The sequence below is a fragment of the Vulpes vulpes genome, chromosome 9 (assembly GCF_048418805.1).
Source record: "Vulpes vulpes isolate BD-2025 chromosome 9, VulVul3, whole genome shotgun sequence".
Lineage (NCBI taxonomy): Eukaryota > Metazoa > Chordata > Mammalia > Carnivora > Canidae > Vulpes > Vulpes vulpes.
In genome coordinates this window covers 8,954,193-8,973,753 of record NC_132788.1, presented here as the reverse complement: position 1 = coordinate 8,973,753, position 19,561 = coordinate 8,954,193, and the positions used below count along the sequence as shown (strand labels likewise).

At 37.1% G+C, this 19,561-nt stretch overlaps 1 protein-coding gene across 2 annotated transcripts in view; it reads left to right on the top strand.

Moving 5' to 3' along the window:
- CAB39 (calcium binding protein 39) overlaps window positions 1–19,561 on the top strand; it is an 84,536-nt gene that overhangs the window by 22,855 nt on the left and 42,120 nt on the right. The window contains exons 1-2 of one of the 2 annotated variants that reach the window (XM_072719193.1): window positions 11,476–11,596; window positions 12,258–12,413. In XM_072719193.1, the coding sequence (XP_072575294.1) occupies window positions 12,300–12,413 (114 nt within the window). In that variant the 5' untranslated portion in view covers window positions 11,476–11,596; window positions 12,258–12,299. Of the gene's footprint in view, window positions 1–11,475; window positions 11,597–12,257; window positions 12,414–19,561 lie in introns of those variants that run through there. The other variant, XM_072719194.1, reaches the window with a different exon arrangement.

Below are 19,561 nucleotides of genomic sequence, written 5' to 3'. Positions count from 1 at the left end.
GGTCAGGTCACATATGAGAATTAGGGTTCAGTTTGAAATGCTATACTCTTAAGAAGAAATGCCTGGAGAATAACAGGGATCCTCTAAGTTGGCTCTTCCATGGCTCATCTTTATCTGTAACAGAACCCAAACTGGATAAATTGTATAGGAATTTGGTTACCAACTCGGTGTAGTGCACATTGAAGGTAGACCCATGGCTTTTGCACACGCAGCTCACAGGCTAGTGTGGTAATGGTAATTTACGTAACAGCATGTCTAATAAGGCTGCTCATAAAGCTTTGAGTTTCTTCTTCACGAATCTCTCTTTCCTTTTACCCTTGTCCTAGATGTGTCAGTGCTTAGGGCATGAAGATACGTGTCTACTGTAAAATATTCCTACCTGATGCTCACTGAAATTGCTACTGAAGTTTGATGGCATATTATCAGTTTACTTCTAGTATTTACCTCTGGCTTGCTTAGATTGGGATAAAGTCTAGGAATGAGGAATTGGTCACATCATGTTGGAATCCATGTCTAAAAGGCATGTCTATAGAGTCATCTTAAAAATATTCTCAAGTCATACACCTGTAATTTTGGGAAGTATCAAATTTAGTGTTTATTTAATATTGTACTTATTTAACATGTATTTTTAGTATAGTTATAAATAAAGAATGTATTTTGTGCTGCCCCCCTCCCAGATAACTTAGTTGGTGGTTAACTGAAGAAAGGTCATGCATTTGTGTTACAGTGAATTTCTTGATTGACTTTCCCACAACTAAGCAGCAGTAATGTAAAAGTTGACTTACTTTGTCAAACTGGATAATATAGTGAGGTTTGTTAAATTAGATTCTCCTAGAACATTATTTCAGAAAAGGATACTCATTGCTTAATTGTAAATAATATCTGATACCTGTAAGTATGAAATCTTGCATTCATATTCAGCATGCAATTATAAGCCCAATAGAAAAATCTGGAATTCATAAAGAAAAAGGTTATAGATAAAGCTATAAAAAATAATTTTTGTACAGCAAGTTTAAGAAGTTGAAATGCAAATGGCAAAGTAGGACATTTGAAAAAAAAAAAAAACCCAAACCAGCTAAAGAGATAATATTCATAATTATATAGTATCCTACAAGTCAATAAGAAGACATACTCTAAACCCAGTTAACTAATGGGCAGTAGAGATGTACAGTTTTACTAAGGAAATGCAGACGGACACTAGGCATGAAAATATGTTCGTTGTTATCAATGATCAAATATGAATTGTAAGGATGAGAGGGGTAGGGAGAGGAGGTCAAGAAAATAGCATTTTAAAATCTAACAGATTGGCAGAACTCAAAAAGGATTAATGGAGCCTCTTATTGGTTAGCTGGTGCACTGTTGATGGCAATGTAAATTGGCCTAAGCTTTTGGTACAAATTAAGAATCTTCACATTTCAAGTCTCAGACTGCTGCCTTACCTGAGTCTCTCAGAATCTCCTTGGCTTCTTTTATTCTGGTACCTGGCATCCAGAACCACACAGAACATCGTGTGGTCTTTTTGTGGCCAGAGCAGCCCATTATTTAGTCATTCTTTATGAGAAATTGCTCTCTAAGGTGGGCAGGTCAAGGATCATTTCTATGGTGTTTATAAAAAACCGATAGTTATCTTCAGTAATGATCCTGAATCAGATACATCCGGCTAGTCAAGAGAAGACAAAGAGTTTCTTTACCTTCAATCATTTTATATAACTTCCAGGGACAACTGGCGTGGTACCTCAATACAAAATAAAACTGGGCAGATCCTGCACAGAAGGGAAGGGTCATCCATTAGAAATAAGACCCAAAGCCTGTGACCTGAGTATTTCTGCTGAAGACATTGCAAAACAGCACGTCCTTTGGAGAAATGCTACAGTGACCCCTTGCTGACTCAGAAAAGAGCTGTGTAGATCCAACAATTTCAGCTCTGAAGTGTGCATGGAATTATTGATATAAAATATTAAGTTTTGCCAAACTGTGTTCATGCAGAATGTTGAAACATAAAGACACAGACCTTGGTTTTTAAAACAACTTTACCAAAAAAATAAATAAATAAATAAATAAATAAATAAATAAATAAATAAATAAATAAAAAAAACAACTTTACTTGTAATATTACTAAGCTGATTTAGAATTTAATATTCATTTAATCACAACTAGAAGAAAAAACATTTTTAAGAGTACTCCCATTCAGGGCTTCTTGCTTTAGTCTCCAGCAAACTATTTTTCTTTTGAACAACAAAAGACATTTGAAAACTGCTTCTGGGCCCAACCCTCAAAAGAGGATTGTAAAGAGCAAATATGTATATAAAGAGCACACTTTTTTCTGCAGAAGTGAAATTAGTACGTGTGTGTGTGTGTGTGTGTGTGTGTGTGTGTATTGAAGTCATGGAGCTCTAATCCATGATATATTCTTAATTCCTAAGAGTTACTTAGCTGTGTGTTCAGTTAAAATACTTCCAACTGTGTCCTTAAAGTGAATTGTAGAACTGTTTGAGTGGATGTTTAAATATGCCCTGCCTTGTTCCAGAAAGGATTTAAGGTAGCTGGAAATATTCCTTTGTACCTAATTATCTTAACTTCAATCTTGAAAGTCTGTAATGACTGCATGGTACGCTGAAATTATCGCAGTAAAACCTGACACTAGTAGTAGATTCTCTCAATTAGTGTTTGAAGTTTAACATGAAGTTCCTGTTTGTGAAGCTAACACAGCCTTTTTTTTTTTACATGAACTGATGCTTTAAAACAACTTCTTGTAAAATTACTTTTATCTAAAAATCAGCTACTAAAGCAAAGCCCTCTCCTTTAAGTATGCATCTCTTGCTTTGTTGCTCATATATAGAATGAACTTTACCAATAGAGAGTATTTCATAGGCATTCATAATTTGACATTCCCGTGTTTAGTGTGAGTGAAAGAAACTCTCAAGGATTAACAGAAAGCCTGTTTTAGAAGAACAAAACAGTGAAATTATTTCTAAACATCACTTTCACTAAGCCCATTTCATTAAGTACTCATTCTGTAATTCACTTAAAAGGATGAATGGTTGGAGAAGTTGATGGTCACTCAGAACTCTGCATGTGTTTAGACTTAGTTGAAACTAGAAAGGAGTATACAGTTTTCATAGCCTAGTTCTCTATGCAGTGCATTTCTGATGTTAATAGAAAAGGAACTTGGGTTGTCAGTAATGAGCAGTAAAAATCCTTTCCAAAGTGTGTGAAACAGAGGTATAGGCCAGTTTTTGTTTTGTGTGTTAGGGTGTGTTTAGTGTGTTTGGTTTGTGTGGGATACGGGACATTCAGGGCTATTCTTTTCATATTTATTTAACTCAGGAATCTTAGAAATTGGCTTTTGCCTATTTGCTCAGAATTTTAAAAACCAATATTTTTTAAAAAGTCACTTGGTAAACATTTATTCTGGATACTCTGATAATTTAATACTGTTGTACATTTTTGTAATACTTGATCTGTATGTAAGATGAAGGGACAGATAAATACAAAGAGAATTTGGAGTCAGTAGACTTGTCTTGAATCTTTGTAACATCCACACTCATGGGACCTCAGGGCCAGCATTTTCTGTGAATCTAAAGATGTGTATAGGAAGTATTTACCATACGAGTTTGAGAAGGTGGGAAGGAATAATTTCAGAGATAGAAAGTGTTCAGAGTAAAAATACAAAAACACTAGTTTTAAGGAATATATACACCCTCATGTTTATGGCAATATTATTTATATTGACCAAATTATGGAAACAGCCCAAGTCTCCATCAGTAGATGAATGGATAAGATGTGGTATATATGCAGTGGAATATTGTTCAGCCATAAAAAAGAATGAAATCTTGCCATTTGCAACAATGTGGATGGAGCTAGAGAGTATAATGCTAAGTGAAATAAGCCAAAGAAAGACAAATACCGTGTGGAATTTAAGAAGCTAAACAAATGAACAAAGAGAACAAACCAAAAAACAGACTCTTAACTATAGAGAACAAACTGATGGTTACCAATGGGGTGGTGGGTGGAGGGGATGAATGAAATACGTGAAGGGGATTAAGAGGACACTTATCTTGAGAAGTACACAGAATTGAATTGTTATATTGTACACCTGAAACTAAAATAACTGCATGTTAACTAAAAAAAAAAAAAAAGTCCGTAGACATTGGATTAGAGAATATTTATCACAGTATACAAGTGACCAGTGCTGATAAGTTCATTCTAATTTAACAATAATAGAAGCAGCCCATGTGAAAAAAGTTGTGAAGACCCAAAAGAGGATATTTCTACAAATTGTGCCATGGTCTTGGGACCCCTGCAGTATTCCATGTTGGTCAGCTCCCTGAATCCATCACACTTTAGTCAGAATTCTTCATATTTATACTCTTGGCACAGACAGCATGCAGATGGACAGATTAGAGTTGTTAGCAAATAGGGGTGCAGCCTTGTGCATAGCAAGAGGTAAATTATAGGTGCTTTCCTAAGATTTCCTGCTCACTTCACTTATAAAACCATTCAGGTGATGGCCCCTGACCCCTTTCTGGTTGGGTTTCAAATTAAAACTTTCTAGTTAATTCCTGTTTATTTATGTATCAGTCATACCTGTGTCCTTCTTTGTATTTGTTTTGACAAGTGTTTTTCAGTCCCGGTCAATAAATGTACCTGGAGTCTTGTACGAAGCGTGTAACATGATGGCTAATACTTACTTTTGCCCCCACAGGGCTTCCTGACTCTTTGGGGGTGATACATACATAAATAACAATAGCATCATCAAGGTTTTAAAAGCTTAGGAGTGTGAGGGGGGAGGGGCAACTTCCATTGTGGGGTCTTCCTGGAGGGGCTAGCATTTAGACATTGGTGGGGGGGAGGTGGTGGACCAGGTTTTGGACAAGTAGAGAAGGTGGTCCCAAGGAAGGGCTGTCCATGGTGGTATTGGTGTAGTTTTCGAAGAATTATTTCAAGGAGGGACACTGTACCTCAGCGGTTAATGGCCTTGCCCATGTACTTATGCCTCTGTAGATGCTCTTCCTATCTGCTGTCAACAGAAAAGTTGATTCAACTGCAGTGAGCAAAATGAATATATGTAGATTGGAACAGTGAAGTAAGAGAGCTATGAGGCTCGGTAGAGGAGAATGGGTCATTTTTATGTCAGAAACATGGGTTATGGTGGTTTTGTAGTTACACATAAATTTTAACTTTGTACATTTTGGCAAATAAAGGGACAAAGCAAAGCACAGTAGACATACCAATTAAAAGAAACCTACCAATTCTTCAGAATAGGAACTTTTCCTTATTACTGATTTTTTTAAATTATGAAAATGTTCAAGCATATACAAATAGACTCCAGTATAATGAATTTTCAGTAACAGTTGTTAATGTTTTGCTAGCCTTGTTTCATCTGGCCCCCTCCACCTTACTTTTAGGGAGGGGTACTGGAATATTTTAAGGCAAATCCCAGATTAGTCATACTTTGTTATGTATGTCTAAGAATATTTTTTTTCATATCTTTTCTAGTTCGTTATAATACCTAACAGAATCAAGAGTGATTATCATATCTATTGTATAATTTTTCTGATTGCCAAGATGTCTTTCTGACAGTTGGTTTATTTGAATCCAAGTCCAGAAGAAAATCCATACATATGACTATGACTTGGGAGTCTCTTAGTATTTTCTGCTCCCCACCCCACCCCACCCTGCCTTGTGCTATTTAACCTGTTGGAGAAACCTAGTTATTTGATTTGTCTCTTGTTCTGGGGTTGACTTACTACTCCCTAGTCATGTTCAAATTGTTCTTAGATTTAGAAATTTTGTTATAGTGGGGGAAAGGAGATCAAATATTTATAGATAGAGCTTTGTATTTCCTATCGCATTATATGAGATAGATTGATGTCTGGTTGCCCTATTTTTAGCCATAGATCAGTGTCTTCCAAGTTGTCAGCTCCAGTGTGAAGTTCTCGATCATCCTTTCACCTAGGATTTTAATGGCCATTAATAATTGTTGCCTAGATCCTTAGATTCATCAGGGATTGCAAAATGATAATTTTCTGTTTTTCTTCCTGTGTTTATTAGTATGTAAATCTTATATAAAGAACTTTTCCTTGTCAGCTATTTGGTTACCCTCAAACACAGGCTATACAGAAAAGACAAGGTGAATGTGCTGTTCCTTTCCTTTTATGTACCAGTTTTGAGAGTATTGAGTTGTTGTTCACACAAACTCCAAGGTTACCAATGAATTTTTTTACTACTGTAATATTCATGAATTTTAATGTTTTACTTATACTGCCTATATTAAATGTACTTATATTATTATTAAATATATGTAATAATTTACATATTATATGTATGCAAATGTTTAATTTGTATGTCAGTTCATTGTGATCATTTTTCTTTTTTATGCCCAGATTGTATAATTTTAGGCCTGTGGGAGCCTTTCAAATTGACTCCTTTTTTGTCATGTACCCATTCATCTTTGCTTACTGAAGTAATTAACATGCCCCAGGCTCATCTTGTTTGTATATTTCCTGCTCCTTCGTGGAGACCTGGTTCCTTTCATGAGGAATGATCTTGTATTATTTTTTTAAAATAGCACTTTTATCAAGAAAAAACAGTATTACAGCACATTATAGGTACTTAACCTTAAAAATTTGATATACAACTCATTTTCACTACCTTTGTTACTAACCTTTGATATTTTTTTCTCTTAGCGTATGTATCTGCACATATAGATCACACATGGGATTACTTTATACACACACACAATGTGTATATGTATTTGCAGCTTTGTATCTTTTTTTTTTAAGATTTTAATTATTTATTCATGAGAGACACAGAGGGAGGCAGAGACAAAGGCAAAGGAGGAAGCAGGCTCCCTGCAGGGAGCCCAATACAGGACTTAATCCCAGGACCCCAGAATCATGCCCTGAGCTAAAGGCAGACACTCAACCACTGAGCCACCCAGGTGCCCCTAAAGCTGTGTAATTAACCACTGTGCTTTAAGTAATTGCCCTGCACCAACTATATGGATAGTTTTGTACCTAGCACAATATCTGGCATGTTGTAGATATTTATTTATTCGAATTGAGGAACATTAGCCTAGAAGATTTCACACATTCCGTGACTGCTTTTAATTAAGTACTTCAATCTTATTTTTGTATGTGGGGGTTTTTGTTTCCAGTTTTTGCTTTTGACCACCAAGTTTATGAGTCAGATCTAACAGATATGTTAGTGTAGAGTCCTATGAAATCAACTGTCCAGGAATGTGTTGTCATTCGGCAGCTTTTCTTTATTGTGTCTACACACATACGCCCACATCCATGCACACCAGAGTGTTGTCTTCCTAAGAGCAGGTGCCCTGATGCCTTTAGTTTATGGCGTATGGTGAGTGCATAGTTGGATGTGAATGGTTGAATGTCCTAATGAGTGGCTTATGGACCACTTGACTACTTTTCAGTATTTGTCAGTACAGAGGTGAATAGAGTTAGTTGCAGTTAGGAGGGGATCGCGCAAGCCAGAAGCAGCTAGATTGCCTAAGAAAGGCAGTGCCTACCAATGCGGACTCTAATGATGTTAGGCTTTTATTTTCGCAGTGGGTGTTCTGTATGTTCTCCAGCCCTTTCTTGCAGTGGAGCTTTGTGCTCTTGAGAGTATTCACGTAACAGAGCAGCAATTTGCAGTTTTTGTTCTTTGTAAGATATTAAGTGACCACTTCGAGTATCATCTGGTCTCTTTTAAAGAATAGAGGAGACTCCCAGTACAAAAGACCACAGATACAGAGCATAAAAAGAATATATATACAACTTTAACAGATAACTGTTAAATTATCTGTAATTAACAGATAACTGTTAATACCTGTTATCTCTGTAGGCTTTGCCCATGGTTTTCACTGTCGACCTTGTGTCATCCTTTAATATTTGAATTTTGCATAGTGAGCAATGTCACCATTTCTTAAAAACTAGAAGTTTAACTCTCCGTGATGGAAGTAGATGCAGAAGTAAATAGAAAGACTTTCATTATTCTGACCCCCAGCCCAGCCTCCCCGCTTCCCCTCAAAGTATATAGAAGCTCGCTAAAGGCTATGCTTATGTGAATAACAGCACAACCAGTGTTTTTGGTAATTTCAGTGGTCCCAATGATTATGTGAACCAAATCTCCTAAGGGTGATATTGCCCCCATTGACAACCACTGCCCTATGTGGAGGATAGTGAAAGTCTACATTTGGTGTCTGAAGGATAAAGAGTTTGAGAAAATAGAATTGGCTGAAATTGCGAACTAATTATATATGGAAGAGCTAACAAGTGGAAAGGGTTTGGTATGATGACCAGGGTTTGTGATTGGATGAACAATGGAAGCATTCACTGTGAAGGGGATCTTTAAAAAAGAAGCAGGACTTAAGGATGAGGTTTGAATTGCCTGGAGGACATTTATAGAGAGCAGTAGTTGGAAATGTAGGCCACTCGCTTGGGGCAGGAGGTGGATTCCAAGTTATTGAAACCATGGGTAGATGAGATCAATCAGAGAATATAGAGTAAGAACACAGCCAAGGGTGGAGCCCAGAAGGACATCAACGTTGGAGTAAAGATGAGTCATTAAATTAAATGCAGAAAGAAAGGGCTTTTGGAAAAAAGGGAAACAGCTAAGGGAGAGCAGTGCACAGGAGCTAAGGGTGTGCAGGACTCAGTGTTCACACAGATGCCTTCCATGCATTTTTAGCTTGCAATTCTATAAATGTTGATTTTAATATGAAACTAGTATGTTTAATTATTTCCTATCCCCACCTTCCCCCCCCCCCCACCCCAGTCCCTCAGACTTTCAAGTTAAATTTCCCATCCAAGGCTTATCTTGGATTCAAGCATATACCATGGTTTACCATCAGGAACACGCTTACCTCCAGTTTGAGAATTGTAGGGCTGTTTCAGCAGCCCTCTTTAGAATCCTAACAGTGGGTAGTTTCTCCCAATTGCATTAATAATTTTGGTACAGCCCGAGGAATCCTGCTAAGATATATTATGAACCAAAAAAAAAAGCAAAACAAACCTTTTTTTGAAGGGATAGAGGAAATTGGTTGTATTTGAAAGCTAACTAGATTTTTCTATTATATATATTTTTGTCCATTTTCTTCATGAACTCCAGTTACATCCAAAACATAGTTTAGGCAGTTTTAAAACAGTATTAAGAAAGAGGGTTTGTTTGTTTGTTTTTTAAAGATTTTATTTATTCATTCCTGAGAGACACACACACAGAGAGAGAGAGAGAGAGAGAGAGAGGCAGAGACACAGGCAGAGGGAGAAGCAGGCTCCATGCAGGGAGCCCGACATGGGACTCCATCCCAGGTCTCCAGGATCATGCCCTGGACTGAAGGTGGCGCTAAACCACTGAGCCACCCGGGCTGCCCAAGAAAGAGTTTGAATACAGAAAAGTTGAGTAACCATGAAAGCCCAAAAACCCACCATCTAAATGTAAAAAGTAAGGTTTTTACCCTATTTGCAAACGTGATACTCTGGCTTAGAAGTAGTTGGCCTATTATGGGAACAGAAAGGACGTCAGTGTGGCTGGACCTCTGTGATAAAGGCCAGTGCACTGGGCCATGACTTGGAAGTGGGTAAAGCCTAGGAGGCCATGGTAGGAATTTAGATTTTATAATAAGGGCAGTTCAGAATTATTTTTTTATAGAGATTTTTATTTATTTGTTCATGAGAGACACACACAGAGGTAGAGACATAGGCAGAGGGATGCGGGACTTGATCCCAGGACCCCAGGATCACAACCTGAGCCAAAGGTAGATGCTCAACCACTGAGCCGGTGTCCCGGCAGTTTCAGAATTATTGAAGAGCCTTCTTCAGTGGGCTCTTGTTACTGATTCCTAAAACTCCCTCAAATACTTGTAATGAAATACTGCTGATGGTAAAAAAGAAGGGGGAGACTGGGAAAGGCAAACAGGTTGTTATGGTAAAAGGCGTCTTTTCACCATCTTAATCCTTGTTTACAATTGTGACTTCCAGCTCGGGTATCTCCATACTCTTGGGATTGCCAGTTCCAAAACTCAGACATGTGCCTGTGTGTTTCACATTCTTAAAGGATCATGCTCAGGAATGTCCTCTTCTTGTTTTGAGTACTTGTGACTAACTGTATTTCCTCAGTCTTACTAGTTATATGTTCTGCAAAATCTTGGCTGCATAGTATATTAACTAAAAGGAATGATTGTGTCATGCTTCCTCTTTCCCTCACAGAAACACTTTGTATGGGTTCTCTTCGGCAGCTGTACTCCTGCTATGACGAGTATTTGGTTTATGGTAGAACCTTTTAGAACCCCCTTTGCCCTGGAAAGTCACTTCTTCCACCATTGAGCTAGAGCTGAAAATATCTCTGTTGCATAGCACCATGGCACTTCCTGCAAAATACCATTAAACATTCCCACCCTCCACCCAGCATTGGCTTATAGCATCGTTCCTATTATTTGCAGAATACAAATAGGAAAGATTGTATTTTTCAAAGGATTTATTGTGATTGTGAATCCACTATGTTTATGGAAATCAACCTGTATTACCCTCTACTCCCTCCAAAAAAAAAAGGTCAAAAAGAAAAAAAGTAGTAAGAAAGAATAATCCAGGATTTGTGTACCATCTAGCCAGGTAATCAGATAATGTAAGAGCCACTTAGGATAACTCACTTATAATTGATAAATTTATGCATCTTTGGATTTTGAGAACCTGTGTTTGAGGACAATTCTCTTTGGTCCTGTGATCAAGCAGATTTACAAGCTGATAGAAAGAAGGTGAGCTATATGGGTGATATTTGGGTGTAAAGATTGGTCCAAATAGATCATATCAAAACATGTCGGAAATAACACCTGTTGATGATTTAATTGTAGGCTTAATGTTAGTGCTACTTTGCATGCTCTTTCCTCGAGTGTGTTTGTAAACAGGTATGCAGGTCACTGTACCTCAACCTTTAGAGAAAAAGCATTCAAATACTTTATTCAAGTGAAGTTTTAGGCAAAGTCCAAAAGAAGTGTTAATGATGCTGTGCAGTGGAGATACTTTATGTTGACATAGGGGAAAAAAACTTCAGTGGAGATGGGCAGTGGGCACTCCCCACTCCCCACAGTGGGGCTAGTTAAATACAGGAGTTTAGAATTCAGTTTGAAAACCACTGACCTAAGTGATCTGTAAGGTTCTTCTAAAAATGTTCTCTTTTGGTATCTTTATATGAGGTTGTTTAATATCTGTGATTGTAACTTCTTTCAGTTTATTTAGTAAAAGTAATTACAAGTTCTGACACATTCCCAAGTTAACTTCCATTGTTTGTCTTAACTTTGTTTTTTTGTGGTGACTTCTTGAAATAGTTGATGTGCTCCCTTTATATGATGTAATATTGTGGTTTATGTGGTTGAAGTACTGTTTTCTGCTACCCACAAAAAAATTAAGAACTTCCAGAAGTTCATTATCCCCAGCGTTACCAATGAGTTTCTTCATAGGAAATGGTCTTATCCAGGCAGAAAGAATACACGTTGAAACTGTCACTTCAGGGATTTAAGGATCTGCTGGGAGATTTGCCCAAGGCTCCTCCAAGATTCTCTCCAACTCTGAGACCCTGACTGAGTGAGGAGAAGGAGGTGTGTGCCCACTGGGTGCTTAGGAGGAAACTATAAACACTGGCCAAGGCGCAACTGGAGAGACATAGAGAGTGAGCCTGTTGCTAGTAGTGTTTGGCTGAGCTCCTTACCTAGCTTTTTGCCTCAGTTTCCTCAATGTAGTATAGAGATGTCTATTAATTAGAGGTATAGTGCAGTGATTATAAGGACCCTTTGGATCAAGACAGACCTGAGCTGGTTTTACTGCTTAGTACCTTGAATCAGTTTCTTGACCCCATTTAAGTTTACTTGTAAATGGGACTAATATGTCCCTCAGGGAATTGTTTTAAAAGGTCCTATAAGATGATGAATTAAAGTGCTTAGTGTGGGGCCTGGCAGTACTAGTTGCCCTGCTCATCAGCACCAGCATGTTCCTCTTCAAATGGGTGGTTAGGAGAGCAGGTGATAAAAAAGGTATTTTAAAAAGTCCAAAGTGTTCTATAATTCTAAGATATCTCTGCTTTATCATTTCCCTGGTATTTTCCCTTTTATATTTGTGGGTTTCCCAGTTCCTGCTCATTTTGAAAGTCTTGTCATAAAAAGACTTTCTCAAACACTGATTTTCTTCCCAAGTTAGAATTCAGAAAGTATGTCTTCTACAGATTTCACTTCTTCTCACCTGTGCCTTGTGCTGTGTCCACAGGTAAAGCAGGCAGAGCGCAGCGAGGCGTCTGTCGCTGCCGCCATGCCGTTCCCATTTGGGAAGTCTCACAAATCTCCAGCAGACATTGTGAAGAACCTGAAGGAGAGCATGGCCGTTCTGGAAAAGCAAGACATTTCTGACAAAAAAGCAGAAAAGGTATGTATTTGGCTTTATTTTATATTTTCAATCTTTTGATTAAAGCGAATGTAAGATTGTGAGGTGATTTTAAAAGATCGATAAATCCCAATTTGGGTTTATTTGGTGCTTTTAAAATAGACTCCTAAAGTGGCATTTACTGCTGCTTAAACACCACATGTTTTCTTTTGTACTGCCATCTAACAGATTGATTTCTAACTTTTTTCTCAGTTTTTCATTTCAGGTCTTCAAGTTTGTTTAAATTTGGGGACTTTTTTTTTCATTGTTGAAGTGGTTTATCTGATTCCTGAAATCATTGTTTCCACTGGTAGTCTTGGAGAGGCATGTCTCCTGTGTTCTTTGTAGCCATGACCAGTGTCTCCCTCTACCCTGTCACCATAGTCCAAAACCTGGCTTTCATCCCAGTTGTCTCCTTCTTTAAAATGTGATCTTTCATGAAATAGTATGAACGCCTATTTCCTAAGGGTTTTATGAACTGATCCTGACTTCCATTTCCACTTGATGAAGACTCTCATGACCTTTCTTAAGGACCTTAGCAGTAGCCTCCTTAATGCTCTCTCTAAAATACTTCCCCTGCTTTAAACCTTCAGTGCAGACTTTTCCCGTAGCACACAAGACCTTTCATGACCTGGTCTCTGCCTCTCTAGGTGATTTTCAACCCTCCTCCCCCTTATCCTGTGTGCTCTAGCAATCTCAGCTTGCCTCTTCGTTAGAGCAGATAATCAGCTATTCTGTTTTTATTGTCCACCCCTTCCATTTCCACCTCAGCCCCCATTCATCTTTCAGTACCACCCTATACCTTTCTTTTTCCTAGGTGGCTTCCCAGAATACTCCTTTTCCTACCTCATCCTTGCCCCCTAAAACAAATCTCTACCTTTTGGGTACTTCCTTGGAAACTCCAACACTGCTGTCATATTGAATATAATTTTATTTGTGTCAGGTTTTTGGCTCCCTTATTAGAACATGAGCTCTCTGACCTATGTGTTATTTCTGGTCCACGTGTGCCCTCCACAGTACCTGACTCCCATGGGCTGGACATCTACTATTTTTTGAATGAATGTTTCAAACATTCATTGGAATGGCATTTTCCACCCTGTGTTTATTTTAGAAGGTTGTTTCATGTCTCCTTGGGTTGTTGAATATTAGACTACTTAGCTACTACCATCTTTGTAGGTGGAAGGCTGTGCTTTACCTGTGTTCCTATGAAAAGTTCACATTTATGGGATTAAGATTTGTTACAGGCTATTCAGTTAGTATATCTTTCTGTCACTGGAAGCAATCTAAAATTAGTAACATTTTTTATGATTCAACTTTAGATCTTCCATGGACATTCTAGATAGAGTCTCACATTCCTATAGTAAGATATAGATAAATATTAATGACATGATTAAACTTTTTTTAAAAAAAGTCTGATGTAACAGATGATAGCTCAATTCTCATATTTGTGTTTGCATTCAGTCTGCTGTTATATGTTTTGGTTAAAGTATATAAAGAAAATCTAGCCTTATACAGATGTATAGGTGAAAAAGGGAGGTGTATTTGAAGAGAAGCCTTTCAGATAATTCTGAACATTTTTTTATACCAAACCAAAATTCAACTACTGATTGTTTCTTGGTTGTAATAGAACCTGGGAGCATATGAATAAACTTCATACTCTGCATTTTGAAAACATTTTTTATCTACGCATGATATTGTAATATTTATTGGTCATTTAGAAAGTATTGGATCACTGACATATACACATCTTTCAAATGCTGACACAGTATATCAGAAATTGACATTTTAAAGTATTACCACTAATCCCATCAGAAAAGTCGAAGTATTGGGAAGTGGTCAGACTTATTACACGTGTTATATTCAAAATTCAAATTTGGTAACAAATACCATTGGATGTTTTTCCTAAAGTGACAGGTTTACTTCATTCATTTTCAAGAAAACGCCTGTCCAATATCCAAGGCTGAATGATTTGTCAGTTTTTCTTTCAAGTAGAAATGATTTTCCACTTACAAAGTGGCTTGTTCAGCTCATAGCTCAATCATACAAGTATTTTCCTCAAGATGGCCAGTTATACTTCAGTAAGGGGCAGAAAGTGTCTTATGCATACTCTGCATTTATCACACCAAATGTTAAAAAAGATATATGTGTACTCAAAGATCAAAATTTAACAAAACGAATATTTTTTTCCTGCTTCCTCATGACATTCTTAAGTGAAACTGACTTTTTTTTTTTTTTTTTTTTTTTTAATTTTAACTGAGTGCTTGGTGATGAAAACTACAATGATGGCTAGTACAGTTTGTTGTTCTTGCCTTGACTCAGGCTAGGAGGTCAGTGCCATCAGTTCAAATGGCAATATAGTAAAAAAGGGCAAATAATGGTAGTATTGATTGAAAATAGTTTTGACCTTATGGTCCCCTTAAAAGGGTCTCAAGGATCCCCAAAAACCCATGCTTTGAAATCTGTGGAGTTAATGGAAGATGTATATGTGTATATGTGGGTGGCATCAGGTAGGGGGAGTGTCCTAATTTAAATGGTTATATGATGAACCCTTATTAAGGAGGTGGCATTGGAGATGAATTCTGTAATTATAGAAAGCAAGTTTATGGGCTTCTGGGTGGCTCAGGTTAAATGTCTGACTCAGTTTCAGCTCAGGTCATGATCTCAGGGTTGTGGGATCAAGCCCTGCTCTCTCGTGCACACTCTTGCTCAAATAAATAAATAAATCTTTAGAAACTGAGTTTAGTTTCTATTGGAATCCATATCATCTACTTTACTGAATCAGTGGTTTTCAACTAGGGGCAATTTTCCCCTCTAAGGGATGTTTGACAATGTCTAGAGACATTGTTGCTTTTAACGCTGGAAAGAGGGCTTTGCAACTGGCATCTACTTACTTAGTAAATGCCAGAGATGCTACTAAACATGGGACAGCTCCCCACAGCAAGGAATTATCTGGGCCAAAAGGTAACACTGAGGTTAAGAACTCCTGCTTTAAACCTTCACAGGCATAGACCTCCTGCTATTAGGATAAACAAAGCAAAGAAAAATAGTTGAATTTATGAAAAATAAATTTTACTTCAAAGGAAAGGGACAACTCTGAGAAGCAATCCATAAAAATTACTTATTCTAAAATAGATTTTAAGAAGAGGGAGGACCCTGAATTTTCTGATGTACCTTGTTAGCATGATTCACAAGCAAGTAGCAACTGATGCAGATGGTGAAGGAGGGAACTGAGACTTTAAAACAAAGGAAAGATGAAAATTGGATCACTCGATTAAAAACCATGAAAAACAACTGACCTTATATTTAAGACTGAAAACTTGGAGATAGTCCCATTGAAACCAGAGTGCTTACTGTGACTTATTTAGCAGTGTTCTGGAAATCTAGCCAGTGCATAAAGAAATGGTTTAGAGGTGAAAAAATACAGCGACTGTAAATAAACAGGAAAAATTATATTGTTGTCTGTATAAAATATACAGAAAAATACTTGTATGTCTGTATAAAACACAAATGAACCAGTGTGAAAATGTGAATTCACAGGGCAGCTATATCAGTAGCTATATTAATATCCCTAAATACCAGTCAGAACTATCTAGAAATTTTCTTTTAAGAAAATATTTCATTTACATTAACAACAAAACTACAGCAATTTAATTTAAATTACCGTAGGATCTTTTTGTAACTTGACAAAAAATTATTCTGAAGTTCTAGAAGAATAAATAAAATAACTACAAAGTTGTAGCAGGATTGAAGGAATATAAATTCTACTTTGTTTTGAAACAAAACACACACTTCACACATCCACTCACAGTCTTTCCAACCATAGTTAATGAAACTCTGTCCTTGTTTTTTTAGGCCAAAAGTCTTGCGTCATCCATGACTCCTTTCACATTTCCCAAATCCAGTTCATAAGCAAATCAATTCCCTTTATCTGGGGGGAAAAAATTAAAAGCCAGAATCTAACCATGTCTCCCATTTTGCTAGTTCCAACTCTCATCTGAGCTACTGTTATCTTTGCTCTGGATTACTACAGTATCCTTTTAACTGGTCTCTCTTGCCTCCCTACAAGCATAGTGGTTCTTTCAAAACATGAGTCAAACAATATTACCTTAGAATAAAAGAGTTCTTACAAAGATCTGAACCAAGTTCTACAGGCCAGATCCTTGCCTAGGCCTGTTTTTGTAAGGCTCGTGAGCTAAGAATGGTTTTTTATGTTTTGAAAGGATTGATTTAAAAAGCCAAGAAGAATATGCAACAGACCTTATATGGCATGTGAGGCTTAAAATATTTACCGTCTGCCCTTTAGCATAAAAATACACGATGACCCTTGCCCTGGGCAGTCAGGCCTGTGGCTTCAATGATCCCTTCTCCGAGTACTCCCCCCACTTTGACTTCCTTTCTTCGTATGCTCCAGTCATGCTTTTGCCTTTAAGCCTTCACATTTGGCTGTTTCTTTTGCCTGGAATGTTCTTCCCCCCCAGCTTTCTGCTTGGCTTATTCCCTTATCACCTTCAAGTCTTTGCTCAAATGTCACTTTGCACCCAACCCCCTATTTAAAATGCAACTCTCCTCTATGGCATTCCTGTTCCCCTTGATCTTACTCTATTTTCCTTTTTAGCACTGAATATATGCTAATATACTAATGATGTTTGTTCTTTCTTCCCCATGTTAGACTATAAACCTTCCAAAGAGAGCTCAGTGACTATTTACATTTATTAAAAGTGGAATACAAAGCACAGTTAACTTGAAATGCTGTCACCTTGTGACTCTTCTGAACTCTTAATTCCTACTGAATGGGATAAAACAGGTATTACTGAGAATATGTAAGTTTGTATTTTGAGTTTGTGACTAGTAAGAGGGTATAATAGGTATCTTCTAGATTGTATGATGTTGGCCAAATATCACATTCCCTTTTAGTGCTACCAAACACAGAAGTAGTGAGATAAATGACTTCTCAAGAGATCTACCCTGTTGGTCCTAGTATCTTCTATATAATTTTATATTCATTAATTATCTTTCTCTGTAGTTCAGGATGTTCAGAGGACATTTTTAATGATTGGATGAATAATTATATCCAGTGGACATGATTAGTGGATCACTCAAAGCTTCTAGGCAAGGTTCTAGTGATCTCTTATAAGATACTGTCCTCAGGGATGCCTTCGTGGCTTAGTGGTTGCCTTCGGCTCAGGGTGTGATCCCAGAGTTCCAGGGTTGAGTCCCATATTGGGCCCCCTGCGAGGAGCCTGTTTCTCCCTCTGCCTATGTCTCTGCCTTCTCTCTGTGTCTCTCATGAATAAATAAAATCTTTCAAAAAAAAAAAAAAGGATACGGTCCTAAACTCTAAGCTGTTGATTTGTTATTATTGATTTATATGAAGAGAAAGGGATTGTTAGCAGAGTTTGTGAGTGACAAATATTGTAGAAGGATAATAGAGTCTATAAGTAACTGAATCAAATACCAGAGGAGCGTTAGTTAGCTAGAGGTGGTGCAGCAGGGGTTGAAGGAAAGGCATGGTCTTAACTGATAAAATGCAATACAGATAAAAGTATAGCTTCGTACTAAAATCTTAAAAAAAAAAAAAAAAAAACTACCTGCCAAAGGAGAAAATAGAATCACTAAAAATGTTTGATTAAATGAAAGAAGACAGAAAAAGAGGAAAAGTGGGGATTAAAGAACAGATGTGACAAATGGAAAACAAACAGCAAGATTATAGACTCAAATATACCATGTCAATAACCACATTAAATATAAATGGTCCAAATACCTCATTTAAAAGGCAGAGATTGTCAGATTGAATGAAAAAGTCCTAATTTTATGTGCCTATAAGACATGAACTTTAAAGATAATAACACAGGGGAGCCTGGGTGGCTCAGTCAGATGAGGGTCAGACTCTTGATTTCAGCTCAGGTCGTGATCTCAGAGTCATGGGATTGAGCCCTGCATCAGGCTCTGTGCTCAGCATGGAGTCTACTTGGGATGCTCCCTTCCTCTCCCCAACTTGAGCTCACTGGCTCATGCACTCAGTTACTAAATAAATAAAGATAATGCCACAATTAGGTTACAAGGATGGAAAAAGATATACCATGTTAATATTTGTGTAAAAAAAAAAAAAGCTTGAGTGTCTCTATTATTATCAGCTAAAGGTAGATTTCAGAGCAAAGAGTAATACCAGGGGTAAAATCATTTCATGATAAAATAGAGGTCAGTTAATCCAAGGATCGTAACAATCCTAAATATTTATGCACCTCGTGACAGAGCCTTAATATAAAGCAAGAACTGATAAAACTGCAAGGTGAATCCGTCAAATCCAGAATTATAATTGAAGATTTCAGTACCCCAATCTCAATACTTGGTAGAACAAGTAAGTAGAAAATCAGCAAGGATTTTCCAGTAGACCAGAAAGATATTATCAACCCACTTGACCTGATTTGATATTTATAGAATGCTCCTTCCAACCACAGCAGAACACTCCTACATCCTTTTGACATGAGGCATATTTTTAGTAAATGTAGACCATACTTTGGGCCTTAAAAGAAGTTCCAAAACTTTTAAAAGGATAAATTTATATAACTTATGTTCAGTGACTACAGTAGAATTAAATTGGACATCAATAACAGCCTTTGAAAAATTCGACAATATTTGGAAACTAAACATACTTCTGAGTAACTCAAAGAAATTAGAAAGCTATTTGAGTGGTATAAAAATAAAAACATAATACCAGGATTAGTGTGATGTTGTTAAAGCATAATACCAGGATTAGTGTGATGTTGTTAAAGCATTGGTTGGGGAAATTTTACAGCACTAAATGCAAATATTAGAAGAAAGGACTTCGGGCTCCTTGCATGGAGCCTGCTTCTCCTCCCTCTGCCTGTGTCTCTGCCTCTCTTTCTGTGTCTCTCATGAATAAATAAATAAAATCTTCAAAAAAAAAAAAAAAAAAAACGAAAGAAAGGAAAGAAAGGTCTTAGTCTCCACCTTAAGAAACCAAAAAAAAAAAAAAAAAAAAAAAGAGCAAATTAAACAGAGTAAGAAGAAAGGAAATAAAGATCAAAACAGAAATCTAATAAGTAAAAATCAGAAAAAAATTAAAACCAAAAACTTGTTATTTGAAAAGATGAATAAAATTGGTAAACTCTAGCTAGGACTAACAAGGA